At 37.7% G+C, this 25,214-nt stretch overlaps 1 protein-coding gene across 1 annotated transcript in view; it reads right to left on the bottom strand.

Annotated features, from left to right (window-relative positions):
- Positions 1-1,033: 1,033 nt before the first annotated feature.
- Positions 1,034-25,214, bottom strand: part of lmo7a (LIM domain 7a) — a 66,738-nt gene continuing 42,557 nt past the window's right edge. Inside the window, 24 exon segments of the mRNA XM_052141737.1 lie at positions 1,034-1,718; positions 1,797-1,899; positions 2,516-2,624; positions 2,822-3,076; positions 3,871-4,054; positions 4,690-4,848; positions 5,062-5,117; positions 5,280-5,342; positions 7,269-7,564; positions 7,756-7,848; positions 8,112-8,210; positions 8,440-8,465; positions 10,591-10,647; positions 11,005-11,068; positions 11,224-11,387; positions 15,565-15,726; positions 16,999-17,113; positions 17,752-17,985; positions 18,429-18,784; positions 18,787-19,070; positions 19,433-19,575; positions 21,620-21,752; positions 22,347-22,376; positions 23,794-24,570. Of these exon segments, the coding sequence (XP_051997697.1) occupies positions 1,696-1,718; positions 1,797-1,899; positions 2,516-2,624; positions 2,822-3,076; positions 3,871-4,054; positions 4,690-4,848; positions 5,062-5,117; positions 5,280-5,342; positions 7,269-7,564; positions 7,756-7,848; positions 8,112-8,210; positions 8,440-8,465; positions 10,591-10,647; positions 11,005-11,068; positions 11,224-11,387; positions 15,565-15,726; positions 16,999-17,113; positions 17,752-17,985; positions 18,429-18,784; positions 18,787-19,070; positions 19,433-19,575; positions 21,620-21,752; positions 22,347-22,376; positions 23,794-24,570 (3,985 nt within the window). The 3' untranslated portion in view covers positions 1,034-1,695.

Raw genomic sequence — 25,214 nt, 5'->3', positions numbered from 1 at the left:
CGTTTTATGTTGATTATATGGTCATTAATGTTCATAATGCTGCTATTATTTTATAAACTTTTATTGAATTATAAACTTTGACCATGCACTGTCATTGTGATTCGATATAATGTTTTATGCACTTTTTAATAATGTCATGTGCTCTTTTTGTTAGTAATAAGAATTGAATACATTTCTCTTTACTTTATGTTAAATGTATTATCCTACTCAGATGCATGCAACATGGTGGAGAGGTGGTGGCGTAGTGGGCTAAAGCAGAAGGTTGCTGGTTCGATCCCCACAGCCACCAAGGCACTTAACTCCTGGTTGCTCCGGGGGGATTGTCCCTGTAATAAGTGCACTGTAAGTCGCTTTGAAAAAAAGTGTCTGCCAAAATGCATAAATAAACATAAAATTAGGTTGAAAGTAATCCAAAAATAATATTAGATTACCCTAAAATGTAATATATGGGATTACATTTGTCATGTAATTTGTAATCTGTACCTGATAACAATTCACAAGTAATCCACCCAGCACTGGTTATGTGGCAGTGGTATAGTATATGTGATAATAATCTGTTCCTCAACATTAGAAGAAAACTGAGTTTCAGCTGCATGAACTACAGAGTTCCTGTTTTTCAAGAGCCCACAGATATATAAAGTTAACTATAGCTATTTGAATCGGAACAATAATGCCATAATGCTCTTAAACCCCTGGTGCATCTAAATTTACTCTCAGAGGACCATCATGAATTCCTAACAAACGTTTCCAGTGTGCAGATGTTATGGCATTACTTGTGAGCAAATGCCACCATAACGGCACACTCACTGAAAACAGTATCATGGAAAATGGCATTGTGCTATGTGTAAAAATACATGATCCATTGTGCTGGAATAGAAAATCTCATGTGGGGGACTGTGACTGAAATTCAGGTTATGAACACGAGAATGAACAAATGTTACTTTGAGAAAGGTGAATTCAGTCTAGCCTATAATGGAGGAATACAATTAAATTAATGAAAAATGTATGTAGTAAATCACAACCTGGAGAGATCTATTGTTTAGTCATTTTATTTACAATTATTGCTGAGTGAGCCACTTCAGGTCCATCAATATCTTTTTCCTCTGCAGACAACTTACAATAGATACATACAATAGATTCTACTAATGAAAGAGTATATATAACTCATGAGTGCTTCTTACCAACCATGCCACTTTTAAATAAATTCATAAAGGATTTCTCAATCATCTTTTCCCCTTTAGAACATAACAGGCACACAGATGAGGTGGAATAACAAGATATTTTAGTCAGCAAACCCTTAAATAGAAAAGACTGCAGGAGAAACCAAGATAAGCAATGACAATAAAATAGCAAATATCTATAATTTGACTATAAATACTTTTAGGACCATACAGTTGTCAGTTAAGCTAAGCAGAAGTAATCAGAATCTTTCAATGATGAAAAAGGCATATATAAATTGCAGGTACATGCACATCCCTTTTGTACAGGTAATTACTAATACTTTCAAATAAACAGAGCCTTAGGAATCTCACCCACTAATAAGTAAAAAAAAAAAAAAAAGGTAGAATAGAAGCTCACTGAATAATCAAGGGTGGCTAAACCACTCAATGCTCATCACTTCTCCAGCAAACTCTTAGTGTTCACAGGTCCTTGTCTGTGATTGGTTCCTCCTTAATCTGCTGCAATACAGCAAGGTCACATGGCGGTGGGCTGCCCAGCTGAAAGGAAAAATATATCAACATACAGAATCAAAATCACTCAATGAAGAGCTCATAATGCAGAGATGTTTGGCCTACTTTTGAGTCGCATATAGCAGGTGCTACAGTACATCTGTTGGTTTCGTATTCTGACTTCTGCTCCAGCTTCTGAGCCTCCCAAATCTGACTTGCAGTCAATACACTGAAACACGAAATTAAAGAATACACAGTTAGAATGACAATATTCTCTGCGTAATGCAGTATCGTGCTCTCACCTCCATGAGAAGAGTGAAAGGGCATCTGATAGACTTCTAGCTTGTGGTATGACAGTATCATGAGAGGAAATTAAATTGAAGTAGAAAACACAAGCCAAAAGGACCAGAAATAACCCGACAACAAGATTAGGAGGACAATGCAGTGTAAATGAGAGTATGAGCAGACACAAATGATTGGCATTTGGAGACTGAGGGGGCTGTACGAAGAATGATTCAATTCAAGATTAAGCTCTGAAGGTACTGAGAGTCACTGGAACAAATTCCAATTCTTTTTTTTTTTTTTATGGAACAGATGCAGTCAAAAGAAACATATAGTCCTGCCTATAAATCTGCACAAGATGGTTTGTTCTTATTTGTGAGAAACACAAACTAAAGTCACAGTGCTGTGCTGTCAGTAAAGTCATCCATGAAGCAGATAAAAGGTTAGTAGAATTGGCATTTGGATTTACTGTTGCACACAACAGCAGATTACAATAAAGTTTAAAGCAGGCAGAGGAGAGTAGGTTAGTCATTGACAACTTCCGAGTAGCTCTGAAGTCTCACCTTGAAACAACTCAAATGATAACAGAGTCCCAGGGACTCAATGATCATTGCCGCTCCTTTGCCCAGTGGTGTATTACAGAACGAACAGATTTTCCTGCCACTCACTGACCTAAATTACAAAAAACATGATCTGAGGTCCCAGCACCACAGACTTGCACATCAGCCCATGTGGACAGTAAAAAAACAGCATCTTGTAGACATTGAGACTATGGGAGACACATGATGGCTACAGGATGGATGAATGTCATTATACATGCATCAACGGCACTTAGAGAATAGATGACCAATTAAGTAAGCCAGGAATACCTATTTCGTGATGGAGCTTGAGGCTGTGGCTCTGGTGAAGTAGTTGAGGTTGGGGAACAGGACCGTCTCAGGGAGCTCATGGACTGAGATGCCTGCATAGTGGCAGACCCTGGACGTCCACTATGATAGGACGAGGAGCCAGAGAGGGCAGAGTGAGGCCGGCTGTAGTCTGGTATGGATGAGGTGCTGTCAGTTGTGCTCCATGATGACCTCCAGGAGGAACGAGGCATATCAAGGTTGTCAAGAGACTCACCCCTGCAAGCGAAGTGATTTTGTCAATGTTAGTGCTTAAAGCTCACAAGTAACATTAGTCACTTTTTCAGTTATTCTTATAAGCATTAATAGAGAGTTAGAAGTTTTGGAAGCATGTTTTTAGAAACCAGGTACAACCATGGAATGACCAATGAAATTCCATGACTTTTACATTTCCAGTGCATGATTGTAAGATTAAAAATAATAATGATTTAATAGAGATTGCTCCCACAAAGAGAAATGTCTTGCCAGTGGAATATTGTAGGGCTGAGCATGACAATAAAAAAATTATAATAACTATTCGCATTAATTGTTTATGACTTTCTAAAATATTATGAACTGCCATTACTTTTCAAGGCCTGGAAATCAAAATGCTCCTTAATATTCCCAGGTGATTCAAAACAGGGATGCGCATAACAATGCAAAACATTTTAAAGGTGGCTCATAACCAGTGTTGGTTAAGTTACTTAAAGTAATCCACTTTGTCTATATCTCTTCATTCATGGTCGCACACCCTTCAGCTGTCTCAGAAATGCTAAGAGATGTACATTAATCATACTTGAATGTATTATACACATTACTTTAGCACAAGTAATGTACTTAAAGTAATTACTTCAATTTAAAGTCAGTAACTGTAATTGATTATAATATTTTTTAAATTTTACACATTACTTTGACTAAAAGTAATTAGATTACACTAACTAATTACTTTGTAATCAGATACACCCAACGCTGTTCACGACACACTTATTTTGTCATTCTTTACATATGATTATGAAATGTCTTCACATACTGACCTCCTGATAGGCAGGCTGGCAGGTTCTCCGGCAGAGTTGCTGGAAGTACTTTGCTGGTTAATCCAGCTGTTGTCGGTGTTCAAGGGAGTTTTCTTCTTCATCTCCTGAAGGATCTGCTGCCTATCCACCTCAGCCTGAGACAGCAGCTCTTTCTTATCGTATACACCAAGACCACCGCTTGCTGCTGAAGCAACCATAAATAGTTTGATGTCATGATTTTAGATCATCTTTCTTAGCTTATATGTATCCGTTTATACAGTGGGCCCAAAAGTATTTGAAGACTTAAATGAAGAAAATATCAAACCAAGTGACATTCATTTTAAATATAGCACCAACACACTTCAACAAGATTGTTATGTTTATAAAACAATCCCAAAAACAGGTATTAAGACATTTTCTGGGTATCAAACATGTCTATATTTAATGTGCTGAACTACACCTATGGTTACTCTGTTATGGACATCTACTTGGACTTCAAAATCCACAAAAATCACCTAGAGACCAGATGCTTAAAAGTCTTTGCAAAAATGGCTCCGAAAAGTGAAATTCTAGCTTCAATTAGTTGCAGATGACACTTGTGATATGTGGTATCTAATGTAATGACATTCAAAAGTGTCTAAATACATTTGAGCCATTGTATGTATGTATATATTGTATCATGCAGTAAATCAATTTTTAATCAAAAGCAAACTGATCACAGGGAAAGGACACAAGCTCAATTTCATCTGATTTTGTACGACATTGCGGTCAAATTTCTATAAATAAGTTTGAGCTGATTGGTTCGGTTGATTGATTTTTGTAGTTCCAAGCTGCTCCAACCTCTCTCTGGGTCTCTGTATTTCATGGCATTGAGGATGCTCCTCCTCTCGAGCTCTAGCTCACTTGCAGCCAGCTGTCTCTGGATCTGAGGGTTTTGCTTTCGTTTAATTTCCTCCTCCAACAGCCATCCAGCCAAACCCCTGTGCCTGCCATACACACCTGCACAGAGCCGCACACTCTACAGCACTGTACTGTGTGTCATCTAACTCCAGTACACCCTTGCAATGTGTAGCGCTGGCACATTGATAACATGCTCTTGAGGAATCTGACACGATACCTTACATAGCGCTGCCTCAGAGGTTCATTATCAGTTAAATGACCAATAGGCACACACAAAAAACTATCCGACAGAAAGATAAAAGCTACACTGACCTTTAATATCAGGTTTTGCAACCTCATCAAGCTCTGGAGTTGATTTGGACATGGCCCTGCAAATCAAACCGAAAGAGATAATACGATTACTTTGAAAAAATATACAGAAAATATTTTATCAGTTTATTTGGCAGTATGAGTGCATAGCATGAAAGTATTGCGTCCTATTGATATACAACTTTGTTAAATGCAAGTGCAAACAGAAGAGTCTTTTTTACCTGTGTGAGTAGGATAAGTCAGGGTAAACATTGGTATAGCCATAGCCGTCCACCTTACTGTGCCTACACAGCAGAATCAGCACAGGCAGCAGATGTTCATAGCACACATTCATAATAGAACAACATTGATGGAAAACAAATTAGTGCTGTTTTTAATGCATGGGGGAAAACCAAGCAGACAAGCATGCTAGTTTAATAAAGCAGGACTAACATTTGTGAAGCATGCTATTAAAATACATGATCTGACTGTTCTGGAATTGAGCAAAACAGATTTACATTTTAAAGGAATATTCCAGGTTCAATACAAGTTAAGCTCAATCGACATCAATTGTGGCATAATGTTGATGACCACAAAAATGTGTTTGGACTTGTACCACTTTTTCTTAAATAAATAAAATATGGGTTACAGTATGGGACTTACCATGGAAGTGAATGGGGCCAATCCATGAACATTTTCAGTTTCAAAAGTATAGCCACAAGACAAAGTGATTCAACAGGTGCATTTGGATCCATTTGCAGAAATGTTCATTAACAAAAGGAAAAGTTCAGAGCAGAAAGTGTTCTTCAACATCAAAGGGTCAAAGCCAAAAACACTCAAAAAGAGCAAATAATCCAACAGTGCATAATCCATTATAGACAATGCACAGAGTGGCTCAGAATTGCATCTAGAAAACATACAACACTTCAGATTGGTAATGAGAAAACCAGCCTTGAGCATGATTCCCTAGAGTTGAGGATGATCTCTGGTGGCAGGTGGAAATTGCAGGAGTGGCTGGTGTCACACATAATCAATGTTTTAACATAATTACAGTGTGATACAATCACTTACTAACCTATTCTGTGTAAAGTTATAACCAATTTTACAACTTTGTTGTCATGTATGATGTAATGTCAACAAACCCTATAATTAATGTAAAAATTATGATTTAAACAACTTTACAGCTCAAATAATACACAAGTTTTAACAGAAGATTTAATGCAAGTAAAAGTGCTTTTATAAAATTACAAGATTCACATTTCTGTATTTAAACCCTCCAAAATGTGTCCCATTCACTTCCATTGTAACTGCCCCACTGTAACCTCGAGTTTTGCTTTTTTGTTTTTTAAAGAAAAGGAGGGAAGAGACTAAAATAATTTTTATGGTAATCAACATTATGCCACGAATGATATCGGTTGAGCGTAACTTGTATCAAACCCGGAATATTCTTTTAATGTGCCACAGAGCTGAAAGAAGGTACATTGAAACAAATATCATTTGAGCAATCATATTTAAAAGTAGTACTACAGCATGATTGTGAGTGTGACTTTACTTTTATATAACAGTTCTACAAACACAAACTTAATATCTATCTAACTATTTTAGACACAATGTGGCCAGTTATTTTGTTTCTTTTTTTCTCAGTAAATAGTCAAAGGAGGATCAACTGTTGTGTCTCACAGAGCAATGCACAGACTAATAATATCAGCACTCTTGGGATGACACTTGTCCAATCAGATTAGAGTACCGGAACTAACTTTTGTATCCAGTTTTTTCTTGAACACAGAAATGTTCTAAGATTCAAAACGGATGCCTGTTTTCATTTTCCGGTCTCCAGTTTTTTCTATCACATCTGTGTATGTTTTAAGTGAATATTGTGAAAAAATGAAAAAGAAAATAAAATAAATAAATGTAGTTCCATAGCGCTGACACTATAGAGAGTCACTCATCACAGTTTTAGAAATGAGTGAATGACATGAAGCTATGAGCCGAGGTTAGTTATATTGATACACTAACTACTTCATGTTGTTAGAACAGCCAAGAACTGCACAAGTTGCTGCCTTAACTTATTTTTACTACAAATAACAGTTGAAATGGTTGTTTTCTATGGAGACCGGAACTAGAAAACAGTCCAGCGGCAATCAGAATCATCAAGGTGCAACTCATTGGTTAGTCAGGAAAACGGTGGATAAATAAACAAAAAAAATGACTGTTGCAAGGCTTAAACTCACTCTTTTTCCTCCCGAATTCTCCTTTGCTCTTCCAGTCGCCTCTTCTCCTCGTCCTCTCTCCTTTTCCTCTCCTTTTCCTGATGGAGGCGCTCTTCCTCCTCTTTCATCTTTCTCTTTTTCTCAAGTTGCTCTTGTTCCTCCCTTTTTCTCCTCCCTTCATCTAAACGCTGCATTTCCTCCTGTCTTTTCTTCCTCTCTTCCTCTTGCTGGGACAATCTGGAGGCCTCAAGCTTCCAAGGAGGAATAGGCTGTGTGTAGTTGCTGTATCTGTCCAGCTCCAGAGACCTCAACTCCTGCTGAACAGCAATTGTATGAAGTCTGTGTTGTGCGTTTATGACACATTCTCACATTTGAGAATTTTGAAGATTGTTTTCCTTCTAACCCTGTCTAACTGTTACTGATGCATCCTTACAATAGTGACTTCAATACAACAATTATAAGGTTATTTAATATAAATATAATTATGATGTTATAATGTAATGCATACATCCTCATGGTTTCTCGAGCTATCCTTTGCTATGTCCTGCTGGGCCTTTTTCCACTCCTCGTCAAGTTTTTCTTGGTCCTTCTTGTACTTCTCCTGCAGGTAAGAAAGAGAGCAAGGAGAAAAAGAAAGAGAGAGAGAGAGAGAGAGAGAGAGAGAGACAGCAAAGTGTGATTATTGTAACTGTTATCTGTCTCTGAGGCAAAGTTACAGTAATTTTGGTATTTAATAACAAAAAGTTATGAATTATTATCTCATCATACTGCAGCAGTCAAAAAGATTTACAAAAATCTGTCACCATTAAACATCCATTAACAAGATCATTTAAAGCCAAATGCATCAGCATGTAGAATATTCACCTGTAGCAACTGCTCCTGCTCTTTCTGCCATTTCTCTTGTCGCCTGCGCTCTTCTTCTGGGTCCCAGGACCAGCGGGTAGAGTTGGAGGTCATGGGCACCTACAGACAATTAGAACATATTAAATCATAACACCAGAGAACAGCCACTGGGCAAACAAAATGTGTTCAAGTGTTTTTGAAAGATCGTGATCATACTGTCTTGTCACAGATATGAAAAGTCAGGCAGAATTATGTACTGAACAACATAATCGGTCTACATAGTCTCATTTATCATATCCAAAATGTCTACCACACATGTGAAAGTGTCTATGTTAGCAACTCAACTTACATCTGATATTGCTGCATCAGAGCCACCTGTAAAATTGGGAACATGAGAGGATTTGTCATAGATGCATTTGAAACCATTTACATTTATATTGAAACCCTTTGGATTATCGTAGTCTGAAGGAAGCACATGAACAGCATTTCACCTCAATATCTGATAACATCAAATATGAAACCCATGATCCAACAGTATCACAAATAAATGTTAAATCAGTGACACATGCAATGACTTGCATAAATAAACGCATGCAAATCCTTAAATGAGATTAAATGATACACACACACACACAAACAATTTAACAATGCAAAAACCCCTAAAAAAACTTTGACCAGTCTCAAAATGCGATGCAATGCCACATGCAAGAGCACTGGGTATTAGTAAAACCAAACCCCATGTCCATGCCAAACCAGAACACAATACCAACACACTCCACATTGATTAATGACTCTGAGCTGCTCCTATATTCAAGAAAGCACAACATGATTGACTTGAATGTGGGATCAGAAGGTAGAACATGTCTGTGTATTCCTGTCTGTGTGTTTGCAATGTGGGGAAAATAATTACACATTACTATAGTAGTTCTCTATTTTTTTTCTTAGGGTGCTTCATATGTTGGTATGGTTCCTGAGATGCTGTCTTGTAGAGGCCACAGAGCACGTCTACTAAAATTATACTATAAAATAGTGCTTAAAGGGATAGTTCACCCAAAAATGAACATTCTCTAATCATTTACTCACCATAATGCCATTCGAGATGTGTGTGATGTTTTTCCTGCATAGCATAAACAAAGATTTTTAGAAGAATATCTCAGCTCTGTTGGTCCATACAATGCAAGTGAATGGTGACCAGACATGTGAAGCTCCAAAAATCACATAAATGCCACTTAAAAGTAATCTATAAGACTCAAGTGGTTAAATCTATATCTTAGGAAGCGATATGATAGGTGTGAGTCATAAACAGATCAATATTTAAGGAGATTTATGGTAAAAAATAAGGACTTATATATTGATCGGTTTCTCACTCACACCTATCATATCGCTTCCTAAGACATAGTTTTAACCACCAGAGTCTTATGGATTTTCTGTGGCCTTTATGTACTTTTTAGAGCTTCAAGGTTTTGGTCACCATTCACTTGCACTGTATGGACCAACAGAGCTGAGATATTCTTCTAAAAATCTTGTTTGTGTTCAGCAGAAGAAAAAGGTCATACACATCTGGGATGGTGTGTAAATGATGAGTGAATTATTTTTGTTTGTTTTTTGGGGTGAACTATCCCTTTAAATCACATGAACTCTTTGAGGGGCGTTCACACTGACCGAGCAACCAAAGTAAATTGTTTTCAATGAGAGTTGGCAGTCTGAAGTGACATGAGCGACAATGACCATTAGTGATGCGACAAAGTTGAGCAGAGTTTAACTTTAAGGAAATTAGCAGTGACTACCAACAGGAGTGTAAAAAATTGGAGCTCAAGTAATCAGGACCCCAATATGAAGCAGAGTGGTCTTGTTGCATCCTGAAGGCGTATATCCCGCTTATTATGGGGCTACTTACTAATAAGTACAGTAAATCCACGGACATAACATATTGATTTAAGATGAAATTATTTGATTATGTGTGAAGAAAGAGACCTTAGAGTTATACGAGAACAAATGGTTGCCATGCCAACGGTCAAATATAGTGTAGTGGTCACTATATGAAAACATTTCACTGCAGAATGGCGTGAGTGGCGTGAATCAGAATCAAATACTCCAGAGAGAAATTTAATTAATTTTGGATACTGAAATTTAATAGGAACGCCTACTAGCAACCAACAGTACAGCGACTTGGCAACCTTCAATGACTGAATCGCTGTCAGTGTGAACACACTTTTATTTATCTGCACTACATTAATAGAGGGCACTATTTCCTTGAAAAAGGGCAACTGTAGACATCATGTCAGTGCTTGAGATGGAGGTGGACACTCAACCCCCGTTTACCACAGAGGTAGAACAGAGAACTGACTGTGAGCCCTGCAGAGCCTGAGGGAAGAGCATAGAGGTTATGAGGGGCTTCTGCTCAAGGGAGGAAGAGGATGGCAGGATGAAGAGCTAGCGGCACCCAGCCCCCAAAACACAAAGCCTGAATGTACCAGAACTAAACTGATGCCATTGTTACCTTGTTCAAAAAACTCTGATCTCCTTTTTAAGTTTTTCAAAGAAATGGATTCAGATTCTACATGGGGGGGAAAAAAAAGGTTAGCAGAAGGTGACTTTGTAAAAATGGAAAGTTTCCAGGCACACTGGGGAACTAAATTTAAAAATGAGTTTAGAAATGCAGGACAAAACACTACTAGACAACCGTAATAATGAAAATATGTATACAGTGATTGAATAGCTTATCTTTCGTTCTGTTTTGTTGTAATGTTAGCAAAAACAAACATTCTCATCAAGCTATTAAACACCTTCACAAATGCTTTTCACAAATTGCCTGCACTACATGCATTTAATAAAACAGGCATAAAAATCCTAGGACAGAGTAGAAAAAACTATAAAGAATGTTTTCCTGCATTTAGCTGAAAAGGTAATTTACCTTTATTATTTATGGTCCCGGATTCATCGCGGAAACCACCATTTATCCCATTCGAGCCATAATTCTGAAAAAATAAATAAATAAATAAATAAATAAATAAACCACCCCACAAAAGCAGGCCATCTGTTTAGTGCTATGGAAGAAGTATTGAAATATACACAAATATTAGTTAGAAAAGCACAAGCATCATAATTAGGTGACTCATTGTTGTTCTCTTACATTTCCAGGACGTTCTAGAGAGCTGACGTTCACGGTTTTCATAACTGTGTCCTTATCCGGATTGGTGCTGCGGTATGTCTCAGGGGAACCTAGAGGATCCATACTTGTCAGATTGATGGTCTTATGGCTTTTATATGGAAGGGAAGGTTGGTCTCTGCCCCAGTCTGATTGTGGCATGTCAACAAAATCATTCAGTTTAAAAACAAAGAATTAGCAAGCTACAAAAGCAGATGTACGACTACAGACATATACGAAAACAGAATGATTCTGGTTAATATTTCTATATAGTGGGAATAACAGACCGACCACCTTCCCCTGCCATGCAGTCAACAGAATGAGCTCCACACACTGGGTTTACCAACAAGCTTACAGATGAACCCTGATAGCTCTAACTTCAGTCACAAACCACAAGCCTGTTAGTAAACACTGAGAATATGACATAATTTGCTATAAAGAACGGTGCACTTTAGAAACGGCACATTGCTTAGGAAGATGTATAAACATACCACATTTTGCCATAAGGACATTCAAGTGATGGTTCACCCAAAAATAAAATTGTCATTATTTTCTCATTCCAAATGTTATTCCAAACCCTGTTATTGTTTTCCATGGACCACTCCTATATTTATTTTTTATCTCTTCACATATATCTTTCATACAACAACATGGTCATCAGTAACTCCAATAGTTACCCAGTGTCTCATAACCAAATATCATGATCTCAAATTATAGGCTGCAGTAAAGGTGAGGATTGTAGCTACAGTATCTTATGACTTCAGAATACTTGGACTCTTTATGATGCTTTTATTTTTTGGGGAATTTGACAGTACGTAACAACTATGAGCTTTAATAATGATCTACGGAATGTGAATTCCTTTATAAAGGAAATTCTGTTCAATATGGTTCAATACATGATAAGCTCAAATGACAGCATTTGTGGCATAAAGTTAATTACCACGAAAATGTATTTCGATTCGTCCCACCTTTTATTTAAAAAAAAAAAAAAAAAGTAAAAACTGAGGTTACAGTGAGACACTTACAGCCAATTTTTGGAGGATTTAAAGGCAAAAATGTGAAGCTTATAATTTCATAAAAGCACTTACATTATTTCTTCTGTTAAAATGTGTATTATTTGAGCTGTGAAGTTGTCTAAATTGTAGTTTTTAGTCATTTTAGGATTTTAGAGTTTACGGCGATACTTTGTCAAGGCAACAAAGTTTAAATCGGATATAACTTTACACAGAAAACCCCAATTCCGTAAAAGTTGGGACAGTCGAGTGTTTACCACTGTGAAACATCACCATTTCTTCTAATAACGCTTATTAAGCATTTGGGCACTGACGACACAAGTTTAAGTTTAGAAAGTAGAATTTTCCCTCAATCATCCATTATGTAGGTCTTTAGCTGCATAATTGCTAGATTACTATAAGGTGTGCTTCATAATGCACCACACATTCTCAATTGGAGACAGCTCAGGACTGCAGGCAGGCCAATATGGCACCCACACTCTCCAATTACATAGTCATGCACTTGTAATCTGGGCAGTATGTGGTTTGAAGTTGTCCTGCTGGAAAATACAGGGACATCCCTGGAAATGACGGTGCTGGATGGCAGTATGCAGTACTGTATGTTGCTCCAAAATGTTTACATATCTGTCTGCCTTCATAATGTTCTCACAGATGTGCGAGTTACCTATGCCATTGGCACTGACACACCCCTAGCCCATACAGACACTGGCTTTTGGAGCTGACGCTAATAACAGCTTGGATGGTCCTTTTCTTCTTTGGCCCGGATAACACGACGGCAATAAAAATTGAAATGTGAACTCTTCAGAACAAAAAACACAGATCCACTGTTCTACTTTCCTAAGAGAAGTCGGCAGGACTTCTGGACAGTGTTGATGTATGGCTTCTGCTTTTCAAAGTAAAGTCTTATCTTGCATCTGTGGATGCAGCGGTGAATGATGTTGACTAAGAGAGGTTTACTAAAGTTATCCCAAGCCCATTTTCAAGATAGCCATTACAGATGAATGATGTTTTTTAAGAGAGTGACGTCTGAAAGAACAGAGATCACACAAATTCAGAAGTGGTTTTGCCCTTTACACGTCGAGATTTGACCAGATTCTTTTAACTATATTGTTCACTGTAGAGGGTGAAATGCCCCAAATCCTTCCAATCTGTATTTGGGGAACACTGCTCTCAAAGTGCTGGATTATTTATTTATATCTGTTGGCAAATTGACAATTCTCGCATGATCCTTGCTCTTGAAGGACTAGGCTGTTTTTGGAGGCTCCTTATATACTAGGACACGATTGCCTGTTTAACATCTCCTGATTCAAATCGCCTTATTTCAACTCGTCAAATTTTTATTAGTCTTAAATTGCCCTGTCTCAACTTTTTTGGATTCTGATTTTAAATTATTGTATATTTAAAAAAATATAAAGGAAAATATAAAATGATGTGTAGTCGAAGAGCTTTCAATATAGTATATATGAATATAATTTACAACTCCTGTTTGTTTTTATTAGCATTTTTCATACTGTCCCAACTTTATCAGAATTTGGGTTGTAATATTAGCACGCATTTTGTTTACGTTTTGTGGCTATACTTTTGAGACAGTGAGTATTTTAACATTTACAGATTGGCTCCATTCACTTCCATTGAAAGTGCCTCACTCTAAGCTTGACTTTTGCATATCTTAAAGAAAAGGAGGGACGAGTCGGAATAACATTTTGTGGTAATCAACATTGTCACAAATGCTGTTGATTGATCTTAACTTGTATATAACATGGAACTTTCCTTATTTAAAAAATACAGCATACCGTAATTTCCGGACTATTGAGCGCACCTGAATATAAGCCGCACCCACTGATTTTTAAAAAAAATATTATTTTGAACATAAATAAGCCGCACCTGTCTATAAGCCGCAGGTGCCTACCGGTACATTGAAACAAATTAACTTTACACAGGCTTTAACGAAACACGGCTTGTAACAAAAATAAATAGGCTTTAACGAAACACGGTGTGGCAGCGGGCGTGGTCAAGCGCCGTCCGGGAGAGAAAAGCGGTAAGCTTAGCTTACATCTGAGCTAAATTATGTCTAACACCGGTGTCTAATTTCAGTAAGCATGGGGAGAGCGGCATAAAAGGCAGCAGCCACAGAGCTGAGAAAGTGACACACGTCAGTCTAGTGTTGGCGCATAGAAGAATTGAGAAACTTTATAAAATTGATTGTAAACATTGCTGTGGCCATTAAAAGCCTTACCTGGAACGTCAAGTGCCCTGCTGAAAACTGTCACACTGGTGCCCGTGTGACAGTTTTCCCAAGAAGGACACGTGAAGCAGGGCACTTGAAACACATGGCTTGTAATAAAACATTTGCAGTAAACAGTAGCCTACCAAGAAAGTCATTGGTCACCATCTTCCTCGTCCTGTGCACTGAAACCACTGAAGTCATCTCCTTCGGTGTCGGAGTTGAATAGCCTCAGAATAGCCTCAGATTTAGTTGTCTTTTTGCACTGAGTCAATTCCTCACGCTGCTGTTTCCAACGTCTCCCGTGCAGCAGCTCTATTTCCTTTTCCAACAGCCAGATCAATCGCCTTCAACTTGAAAGCAGCATCATATGCGTTTCTCCATGTCTTTGCCATGGTGAGGGTGACAAAATGACTACCGTAATCAGAATAATGGGAAGTTTGAGCGCTTCGATTTAATCTAAACAGTAAACAAAAAAGTTGTTTGACCTTAACCTGTTCGGCAATTTCATTGGTCTAATGAAAGCTTCACGCGCAAAAAACTGAGCACGTCACAGAATGTTTTTTTTTTTTTTTATAAAATCTGAAAGCGGGAAAAATCCATATATTAGCCGCGTCATTGTATAAGCCGCGAGGTTCAAAGCGTCGGAAAAAAGTTGCGGCTTATAGTCCGGAAATTACGGTACTCATTTGGAATGACATGAGGGTGAGTAAATAATGCCTGAATTATTATTTTTTTTTTTTGGTTTAGCAAAATAATGTGCGAAAAGGACATTAGCACCCAGAAAGCCAGTCACACAACTTACGGACATAAGCAGATACAAACTGAAGATGCATATTGCTAAAAGATTTTCAGTCTTTAACTACAGGACCAAACAAAAGCAGAGGAACTTGTCCTTGATTGTATGGTCAGTTTAAATGAAATATCTGCTGCAGTATATCATACTGTTACACTGTATGTTTAAATAACATCAAACACTGTCAGATGATGTTATTTAAATCGTTTTACCAGGTTTTTCCAAGGCCTGTTGTGGTCAAGTAAGGTTAAAACAGTCTGTACTGTGGAAAGAGTGTACTCGATAAGACTTACTATTCCTGCCATGTCTGCGGATGTCCAAGAGCAGACTACCCTGCTGCAAAGCCTCCTCCATCCTGTTCTTCCACTCATTATAGCTCAAGTCTGCCACCATGTGCCCGTTCACTTTAAGGATCTCATCACCAACCTCCACCTGAGCAAGCTCCGCTGGGCTGCCTTCTCACACACAATCACACATAAAGACATGCCCAAAACATTAATGAAGAAAAAAAGACATGACTGAGAATTACTTTAATCTATAAATAACTTTTCATCAGGAAGGAATTTACCATAATGCCAAAGAGCTAGACACTAGAATACAGCAATGATGCTCTAGTAGATTTAGACAACTGAACAAATTCAGTTTAGCAATATGAGATATGGTTCCATTGCTGTCTAGGATCAGAGATTGTTTGAACTAGGGGCTCATCAGATTCAACATAGAAAACAATCTGCCCTATATAGCTCTAGCAATGGCACAAAATATGTGTTTTATCAGCAGACCCTCTGAAGCTGCACATAGTGCCTGTATTGAATGTTTCAACATTTCATTGGGCAGCACAAGCATAAGTGGTTGACATGCAATACTTAGGGAAGTTGACTTGTCTTGCAGTGTGACATGCTATATTCACTGAGAACTTTATTAGGAACACTATGGTTGTGCCCGACTTGATCATCTGCTGTCGTAGCACATCCACCTCAAGGTACTACATGTGCATTCTGAGATGTTATTCTGCTCACTACAATTGTACAGAGTGGTTATCTGAGTTGCAGTAGCCTTTCTGTCAGCTCGAACCAGTCTGGCCATTCTCCATTGACCTCTCTCATCAACAAGACCTTTCTGTCAGCAGAACTTCTGCTCAATGGATGTTTTTTGTTTTTGGCACCATTCTGAGTAAAATCTAGAGCTCAGCAGTTACAGAAATACTCAAACCAGCCCGTCTGGCACCAACAATTATGCCACGGACGAAATCACTGAGATCCAATTTTTCCCCATTCTGATGGTTGATGTGAACATTAACTGAAGCTCCTGACCCGTATCTGAATGATTTTATGCATTGTACTGCTGCCACACGATTGGCTGATTAGATAATCACATGAATAAGTAGGTGTACAGGTGCTCCTTATAAAGTGCTCAGTGAGTGTATATTGCATCTGAAAACATTCTTTTATCATTATTATGCATGCAGCTTTTATTAATATTTTCTCTTCTAAAAGTGCATTTTTCACAACACAGGACCATAAAAAAAAAGAATCGATGACCAGTCACAGGACCTTCATTTTAACCGTAACCTTCAATCTTATCTTGATATTTATATAGAAAAATTCCACTGACACAACCATGCCTCAACTACATGCTGACACATATTATAGGCATCCTTTGAGAGATGCATGTTTGAGAAAAATCACCTTGATTGTTTTAATGGAATTTAAAACTATTTCTTTTACCTGGCACTACAGATTTGACACGGACTCCTGTAGAGTCCCAGTCAGTCTGTAAGCCGAAGTCTCGGCTGCTGTTTGGTTTCTGGTTCAGGCTGATTCTCATGTCACTGTAGCTCACCTGCAAGACACATTCAGGGCAGTACAAGAAGCATGAGACCTTCTCTGTGTGCCTAAGATCATGACATAGAAACATGAAAACATTTTGCAATGTAGGAATAAGATAAATTCTCTAGAGAAATTATGAAAATGAGTTATGATTAATTGATTGATTGGCTGTGGGTGCCATGGCTGTGTTCCTTGCAAGGTTGCACACCAAACATCATTAGTTTTGTGGCATCAAACCTGCACAATAGGTGCCATATTTCATTTGAGAACTGCATAATGACATACTGATTTTTATGAAGTATTTGATTTGATTAATAATTGATGAGTAACGATTAATTAATGAATAATGACTTAAATTTGGGACTGTTCCTCACACAAAGCAATTGTATGGCTTCAGAAGACTTGGAATAAGTTGTATGGGACTACTTTCATAGTACTTTTTATTCCATTATGTAGCTTAACAGTCCATGATCACTATGAACTGTTGTTGTATGAAAACGAGCTGCATGAATGTTCTATTTAATCTTCTTTTGTGTCTGATGGAAAAAGGCATGCGAGTTTGGTGAGAGTAAATAGTGAAATCATTTTCATTTGTGTGTAAAAGCGGTGGTTGAGATGAAATCCCTCCTTATCAGTTATAACCTGTCTTACCTCATTCGGAGGGCTGATTGGGGATGGAGCTTTGGGCAGGGGGAACACCCTATTGACTGGAGGGACAGGAGAAGAGGTTTGTAATGCTGATCGCACTTTCTCCTCCTCCTCTTCTTCTTCATTACTGCTGTGTACATGGCTGCCCTGAGAGAGCTCTTCATCCTTCGTCACATACTGAGCATAGCGGTAGGGAACCGTAGTTTTCTTAAGGCTGTTAGTCTCTCCATTCATGCGCTTATGAGAGAAATAAGAGCAGACACAATTAATTAAATTCATTTTTCAACAACTCATTGCATATCTGATATTAAATACTTAATGTATTCTTTACTTTCTGTAAAGTTACAAAGTCCCCATTGTTTGTACAATGCAGAAGAGATCATGACTGCTGATTTACCATGGGATAAGTCTGGGTTAAAAACTAATAAGCTCAAACAGAGGATAGATCACATGATACACTTTCTCAAAACATCAGACTTCCGTATTGGTTCAGTAATGGTTTAACTCCATTAGTTTTCTTTAGAATTCATATGAGCTATAAATAGATAAGTACTTGAAAGTAAATTCACCTCACACTGTAACATGTAGCATCATGTTTCAACCTTATTAATAAAAAATTAAAAAAGACACAATTTAATTTGAACTTGTCAAGATGTTTGAGACCAAACAGGGCCACTCACCGTGAATGGTCTGGGAAGGGAGGTGATTCGGTTGGACTGTGTGCCGAATGGTCTGGGCGTGACTACAGAGGTGAGCCTTGCGCTATCTGATCTCTGGTAGCTCCTGGGGACAGAGGCAGAAACTTGATCCAGCCAAGGCTGCTTTGTCTCCATTGAATTGGGCTTATACAAAGAACTAATGGGGCCACTGGAGTTCTCAACTGGCTTAGTGCTGTTAATCAAATCCAACTGTTGAGATCCGTTCAGAATGGTGCTGCTGGTGTTGTTTGGTTTACTGACACTGGTGGGCTTGATCAGGCTGGTGTTTCTGTTGGAGACAGCTGGAACCGGATCATCTAGAAGGCTTGGGGCTGTTTGGATATCTTCTGAATGTTGTTTGCCATATAAGGAGGTATCTCTGGGCTGGAGCGATCACGTTTTGCAGAAAAATCGGTTTGGTCTGATGCCAGGGTGCCAGCGACAGGCTCCTCTTCCTTCAGAGATGGCACAGAGGGTACTGAAGGTTTGTCCATAGGGGCGTAAGTGACGTCAATGGTGTGGCTACGTGGTAGCAGAGTTCTGATTTTCGGTACAGGTTTTTCAAAGACATCATCACCGCTTGTGTTAAAGCTGTTATTGTAGCTGCCTTGCTCTCGGTTCTCTCTGAAAGGGGCAGGATTAAAAGGGCAGGACAAGAGACGCGATTAGATTACACTGAGCCGAGGACCCATCAGAGAAAGTAGCACAGACTTCACTCTATTCTAACACCATATAGTGTTACGGATGCAACAGAATAACAAAAAATAGCAACAGTGAAATCTACAGCTTCTAAAATATTTTAGTCATATTTATCCAAATCAATAAAACATTATAAAATAAAATGTACTGGTTTCTTGCAAAGGTTAAAGGCTAAAGTTGAAATGCAATCCCTCCTTATAGCTTGCAGATTATTGATCAGGAGAAACATAACATGTCACACACTTCATCAAAATCAAATAAATTGCTGTGACGGAATGGATGTTCACCTCTTATCCTGCATCTCCTTGAAGGTTTTTGATTTCCTGGGGCCACTGCTTGAAGTGATCTGCTCAATCTGCTCTCTCTCCTCTCTCTTCTTTACAATATCATAATTCACACTCCTGCGCTTGTTCTTCCACTTTGTAAGATCCTGCAGGGGTAAGGAGAAAGACGCTCAGCCTCCATAACTGGAGCACAGGTGCTTATTCATAAACACTAATGGTAGGGTGACAGTGAAGGGGAAGGGTAGAGAGACAGGAGGACAGATTGAGGAGTGAGGGAGGACTAGATTTTACTGGTGTCCTATTTTGTGTCTTTGGCTCCACCCGTCTCCTTTCCCTTGTGAATTCGGGGCCCGTATGTGACCTAAATGCTCTACAGAATCTCAGTCCAACTACTTCCACACTCACTACATATCATAGAACAGTTAGAAACTATTAATTATTGACATAGTTGTGTGGCTGGAAATGGAGTCCTTCGTGGTACAAACTTTTGGAACCTTTGGTCATTTTCTTTCACATTAAAAAACAAAAAAAACTTTTCAGTCTTTCAGGCTTTCAAATCAGACAATTAAGCAATTAGCCACTGATTTTAAAAATCACTGTTACGCATGGACACAAGTGGCTTATTGCTGTTATAAAACAGCAGCAACAGCAATATAATAAACACCAATGTTCAACTTATACATTTATTATAAAAAATAAATCACAATAAAACTTTTTCCACCAATTAATAATTAATTATTCTTACTTTAGGAGCCTGCAGTTGCTAAGCAACATACACTCACTGAGAACTTAATTAGGAACACTGTGATCCTAATAAAGTGCCCGACATGGTCTTATGCTTTTGTAGCCCATTCGCCTCAAGGTTTGACGTGTCGTGCATTCCGAGATTCTATTCTACTTTACAATTGTACAGAGCGGTTATCTGAGATACTGTAGCCTTTCTGTGAGACAGATGTGTGTTTATAGCGGGTTTATTTACAATGGCCTCTAATGTGGCTCATCCAATCAGAATTTGGAACTATCCATTTAATAATAAACTTGAAGTTTGTCATTTTTACATTTAGATTTTATTTTAACATTATTACAACTTCATCCAATTACATTATTACTTTTATTATAACTTCTTATTTTAATATAACATTATTATAACTTTATTTATATAATAATTTTTTTTAACTTTTTATATGAAAGCTGCTCTAAAATAAAGTTGATTATTATTGTTATAATTAGGGCTGTCAATCGATTACAATTTTTAATCAAATTAATTACATGGTGTCCCGATTAATTAATCGCATATACAAATATTTGCTGAGAAAGCCCATCATATAACAATAATTCAATATATAATGATTATACATATTTATATCAATATATAATTATACATAGCTATCTTTAAATATTTAAAAATGATATATATATATAAATAAAATTTAAAATATTCACATAATTACAATGCATTGCATTCTTGTAGCAGAAGAGTTCATCATTAATAAGACAATACAAAAAGTGGCTTTAGAATACAATGTATTGTTTATTACCATATTATTGATCATAAGTCAATCATTGTCACACAGTTCTGTATTACTGTAATCCATTTCACAAGTGAATTTGTCAATCCATTCGAGATTTACTATGAGGGCTTGTTTAAGGACCCGTCAATTTACACCTGTGTCAGACGTCTCGGGTGTGTTGCGTCATAAACATAAAATGTTTATGTCAGTGTGTCAAGTTAAATATAGTTTAATACTCAATCTTTAAACACATCTTGAGATCCCCTAGTTCGGATTTGAACTTCATCAAGTGTTTTGATCAAAAGAACGTAATGCATGTTTGTGTTGTTCTGCTGAAGTGTTTTCTTCACTGTGTAAACTGCGCATTACTCATACAGCTGAAATTTCACTTACTGCCCTCTGGAGTAAACAGGTGGTACTACAAGCTTGCATTTCTCAGGAATCGTCCTTATTATGGACCGGGGGCATGCGATTAATTGTGTTAATTTTTTTAACGCGTTATTTTTTGTAAAATTAATCGCACTGAATTAACGTGTTAAATCGACAGCCCTAGTTATAATTATTTGTATTATTAAAAGAGGTCCATCCACTGACACTGGGGAAATCACGTCTTATTTCTTTTAAGGCCACACAAAGCACAAACATCATCAATATCAAAACAATGTGATCCGATACTCACATCCTGCCACTTGTCCTCACTCTCCTTCAACTTATTCTGAAACTTCTGCAACTCTTCAAAGCGGACTTCCTTGCTCAAGTCGCTCAATTTCAAGTTAATCTGATCCTCTGTAATATCACTCACTGATTTGCTCCTGAGAACAGATTTTTAAAAAACAAATAAAAGTCAGATTAAGAACAACAAATAAATTCCACGAGGAAAAACTTGCATGCGTTAGGATAAAGGACAGGTTTAATGCATTTCAGCAATTCAGCTTTTTAAAAGGGTAGAAAGTGTTACAGGTCATGTTAAGCACACATAAATAACAGAAATGACAAATTATTTAGGGTTAGTAAAACAGCAGGCATGTCCCGAATATACTTCATGCCAAAATGAGTTGTTATGGGTGAAAGCAGTCACATATTGAAATTTAACATATTAATGGGTTAACTTATTCATGAGTATTCAATAACTTCCACTCATGTGACTCATCGCTTCCACATTGTGAGAGCACAATATCTTCGCATTACAGAAACACTAGTGGTTCTCATGTTCTAGATCTTTCTAGAACAGAACATTTAGTAGAGGTTTTGATTAAACTAGGTAGTAGTGTGTGTGGTCTCCACTGTTTTGTAGTGAAAAGAGTTGCACAGTAGACCATGGTGAGTAAAACATTGTGGGTGTTATTGCATAATGTAGGGGAGAGCAGAACACAACAAAGGCCATTCTTACACAAGCCACAACTCACCCATCACTACCAGAACTGTTCAGTTGCAGTCTAGGAACCAAAGAGAACCATACAAAACAGTCATATATCAGTGTGATGATTGAGACTTTTGTTTATTGACCAACAAAGTAACACACATGCCCACTTTCAAGAGTGCAACCTGCACGGGCACACACACCCACCCACCTGCGCACACACACACACACACACACACACACACACACACACACACACACACAAACACCTAAGCAGTATTTTATTTGTCTTTTTTCTAGTAAAAATATCTAAAAATCCTTAAAACAAGATACATTTACTTGAGAAGCAAACATGTAAGATTTCTTCAGAGAAAGTATCTTGAATTAAGTTTGGACAATCATCTTCAGACTTTAGGGCTTTAATTTGAAAGCAGGTTACACAACCATGCACCTGGGTGACATTTAACATTTGTTAACATAACATTGGCTGTCACCAATGACTTTATTTATGAACAGTGGAAAGCAAAATGCCATCATAGAAAACTTGTATAATTTCCCACCAATCTCAGTGTGGTTACTCATTTAAATGGTGTAGCATTACATGGACTCTCATCAAATGAAGTTTTGCTTGGGAATCGAAGGCTAGGTGTGTTCGAGTGTTTCCATGTAAGTGTAAGTTCCAGCTTTCACAGGATCACAAGGCGGTGGGGAATTTGAACTGCAAGCTACCTCATAAAGAGCAAATGTGTCTGACTGGATTATTTATAGACATTACTCAGGTTTTAACATTCCAACAAAGCTTAGCTGGATACACTTTCACCTTATAAAGTCAGTGAGAAGCCTCTCAAACCACTGAACTAGAATGTGCACTTGATGCGGTTTCTTACATGCATTCATTACCAAAACTTTCAGTCTTTTTTTTTTTATTAACCACACACAAAATGCATTATACAAGTTGATAAGCCTCTCCACAGGAAAAAAACAAAAACAAATCAGATGTAAGTGTATGGAAAAGACACATTATTTGGCATTGCTGTTAAAATGGAGGCTTATGCATCCTTAATAAATTGTCAATAGTTAAATAAATGAAAAATTCAAATCAACTTATTTTGTTATTGTAGAGCTTTAAGAATTCAAAATATGTATAATTGACCAAAAAAAAAAAAACATTGCATAAATCTTTCACCCTGTCAAATTACAATGCTTAGAACTATTTGACATTAACACTTGGTGTACACATTAATTACAAATGAGTGGCAATTTTTAAGCTGGTCCAAAACATTCAGAATAAAACACTGAGAAAACCAAACATCTATCTGATACAATAATTTATCAAGTGGCACATCTCATGCAATCAAAGGCAAACCAATGTCAGACTCAAGCAAACATTTGCCACTTCAAAGATCAGTTAACATGAGAATGAGAAAAGTACACTGCCTCCGAGACCACGATGACAAGCAGACACAGGCATTCTGCAAGCTCAAAAACCTAACCTCTCCACCAACAGCCTCTTCCTGTATCTCAGACGGCTGGCCTCTCTGATGGCTTGCCATTTCTGCATGTCTTCCTCATTACAAGGAAATGGAACACTGGGACCTCCTTGAGTAACAGCTAAACTGTGTCTTGCACCAGAAAGGTTTGCTGTTCCTTGCGTATTTAATGCTCTTAGCTTTCTAAGAAGCATGTCATCTGCTTTCAGGTGCTCTTCTGCTTCCTGTATATTCATTGGCTTGGGGTCCCTCTGCCTAGTTTCATACGGGGCACACAGAAGCTTGGCCTGCAGTTTTGGTGGCAAAGTCCATGGCTCTGGAATGGGCACAGGGTGATAGTTATCAGGGGCCCCAGAAAGAGGGCGTTGAATGGTTTGCTGCAGAACCCTTCGAAAAACCACATCATCTTTTTCTAAGTCAGGGTAAACAGGTTCAGCATCATGATGGGGCTGCATTACCACATTAACATCAGCATCTGATCTGCGACGAGGGGACATGAATTTACCGTACTTCAACTTGGCCAGGTCATCGCTGGAGTGGAAGGTGTTTGTACGCCTTGTAAACATATCATCATTTTCCAAGTCAGGCAGGATATCTGCAGAAACGTTGTATGGGTCGTTAGGGTGTTCACGCCCAAGGAGTGGACGCTTTTCACATTTAATGAGTTTGGGGCCAGAGGTGGGATCCGCCCTGGGCCAAAAATTAGGGGGCCATAACTTAGTGAAGTTAGAGTGCAACCCAGCACTCCACTGAGCAACCATGGGGGGTTGTGTTTTAGAACTGCAGGTGAATGAAAGGAGAAAAGTATAAAGATAGGTTTCAGAACATGCAAGAGGACAGTAGGAGAATGCAAGTAAACAAATGTGTAAGCAGGTTTACAAGAGCAGTGCATGGCAGGAGAATGCAACTAACCATGTGAAATGTTATAAAAGATGGTGTTCAGACACTCAAGTTTCTGTATGTCATTCACTGCAAAATAATAATAATAGTCTTACTTTTTTTATATATATATATATCAATCAACATCCTTAAAACAAGAGACATATACTTGATCAAAATTGCATTAGAGGAAAAAGGAAAAACGATTTGCCAGTGGAGTATGAAAAATAAAATTAATTCTCAGGAGAAACAGTATTATTTTTCTTACTCCCATGGCAAATAAATAAATATATTTTTTATTAAACTTCACTGAAAACAAGATTTATAATCTTTTGCAATTTTTCCAAAGTAAATGCATCTTGTTTCAAGGATGTTAAGATATTTTTTACTGGAAAACAAGACAAAAATACTGAGCAAGAATATGTTTGTTTTTGCAGGGTTGCATTCTATAACAAATTCATCAACCCAATGGGAATCTGCAAACAAATGCTGCTATAGACCTTTTGTCACAACTAACTTTGAGGCATTTTTTTATATATTTGAAA

The sequence above is a fragment of the Xyrauchen texanus genome, chromosome 14 (genome assembly GCF_025860055.1).
Source record: "Xyrauchen texanus isolate HMW12.3.18 chromosome 14, RBS_HiC_50CHRs, whole genome shotgun sequence".
Taxonomy (NCBI): domain Eukaryota; kingdom Metazoa; phylum Chordata; class Actinopteri; order Cypriniformes; family Catostomidae; genus Xyrauchen; species Xyrauchen texanus.
The sequence above is the reverse complement of the archived record's forward strand: the minus strand, read 5'-3'. Positions and strand labels throughout refer to the sequence as shown.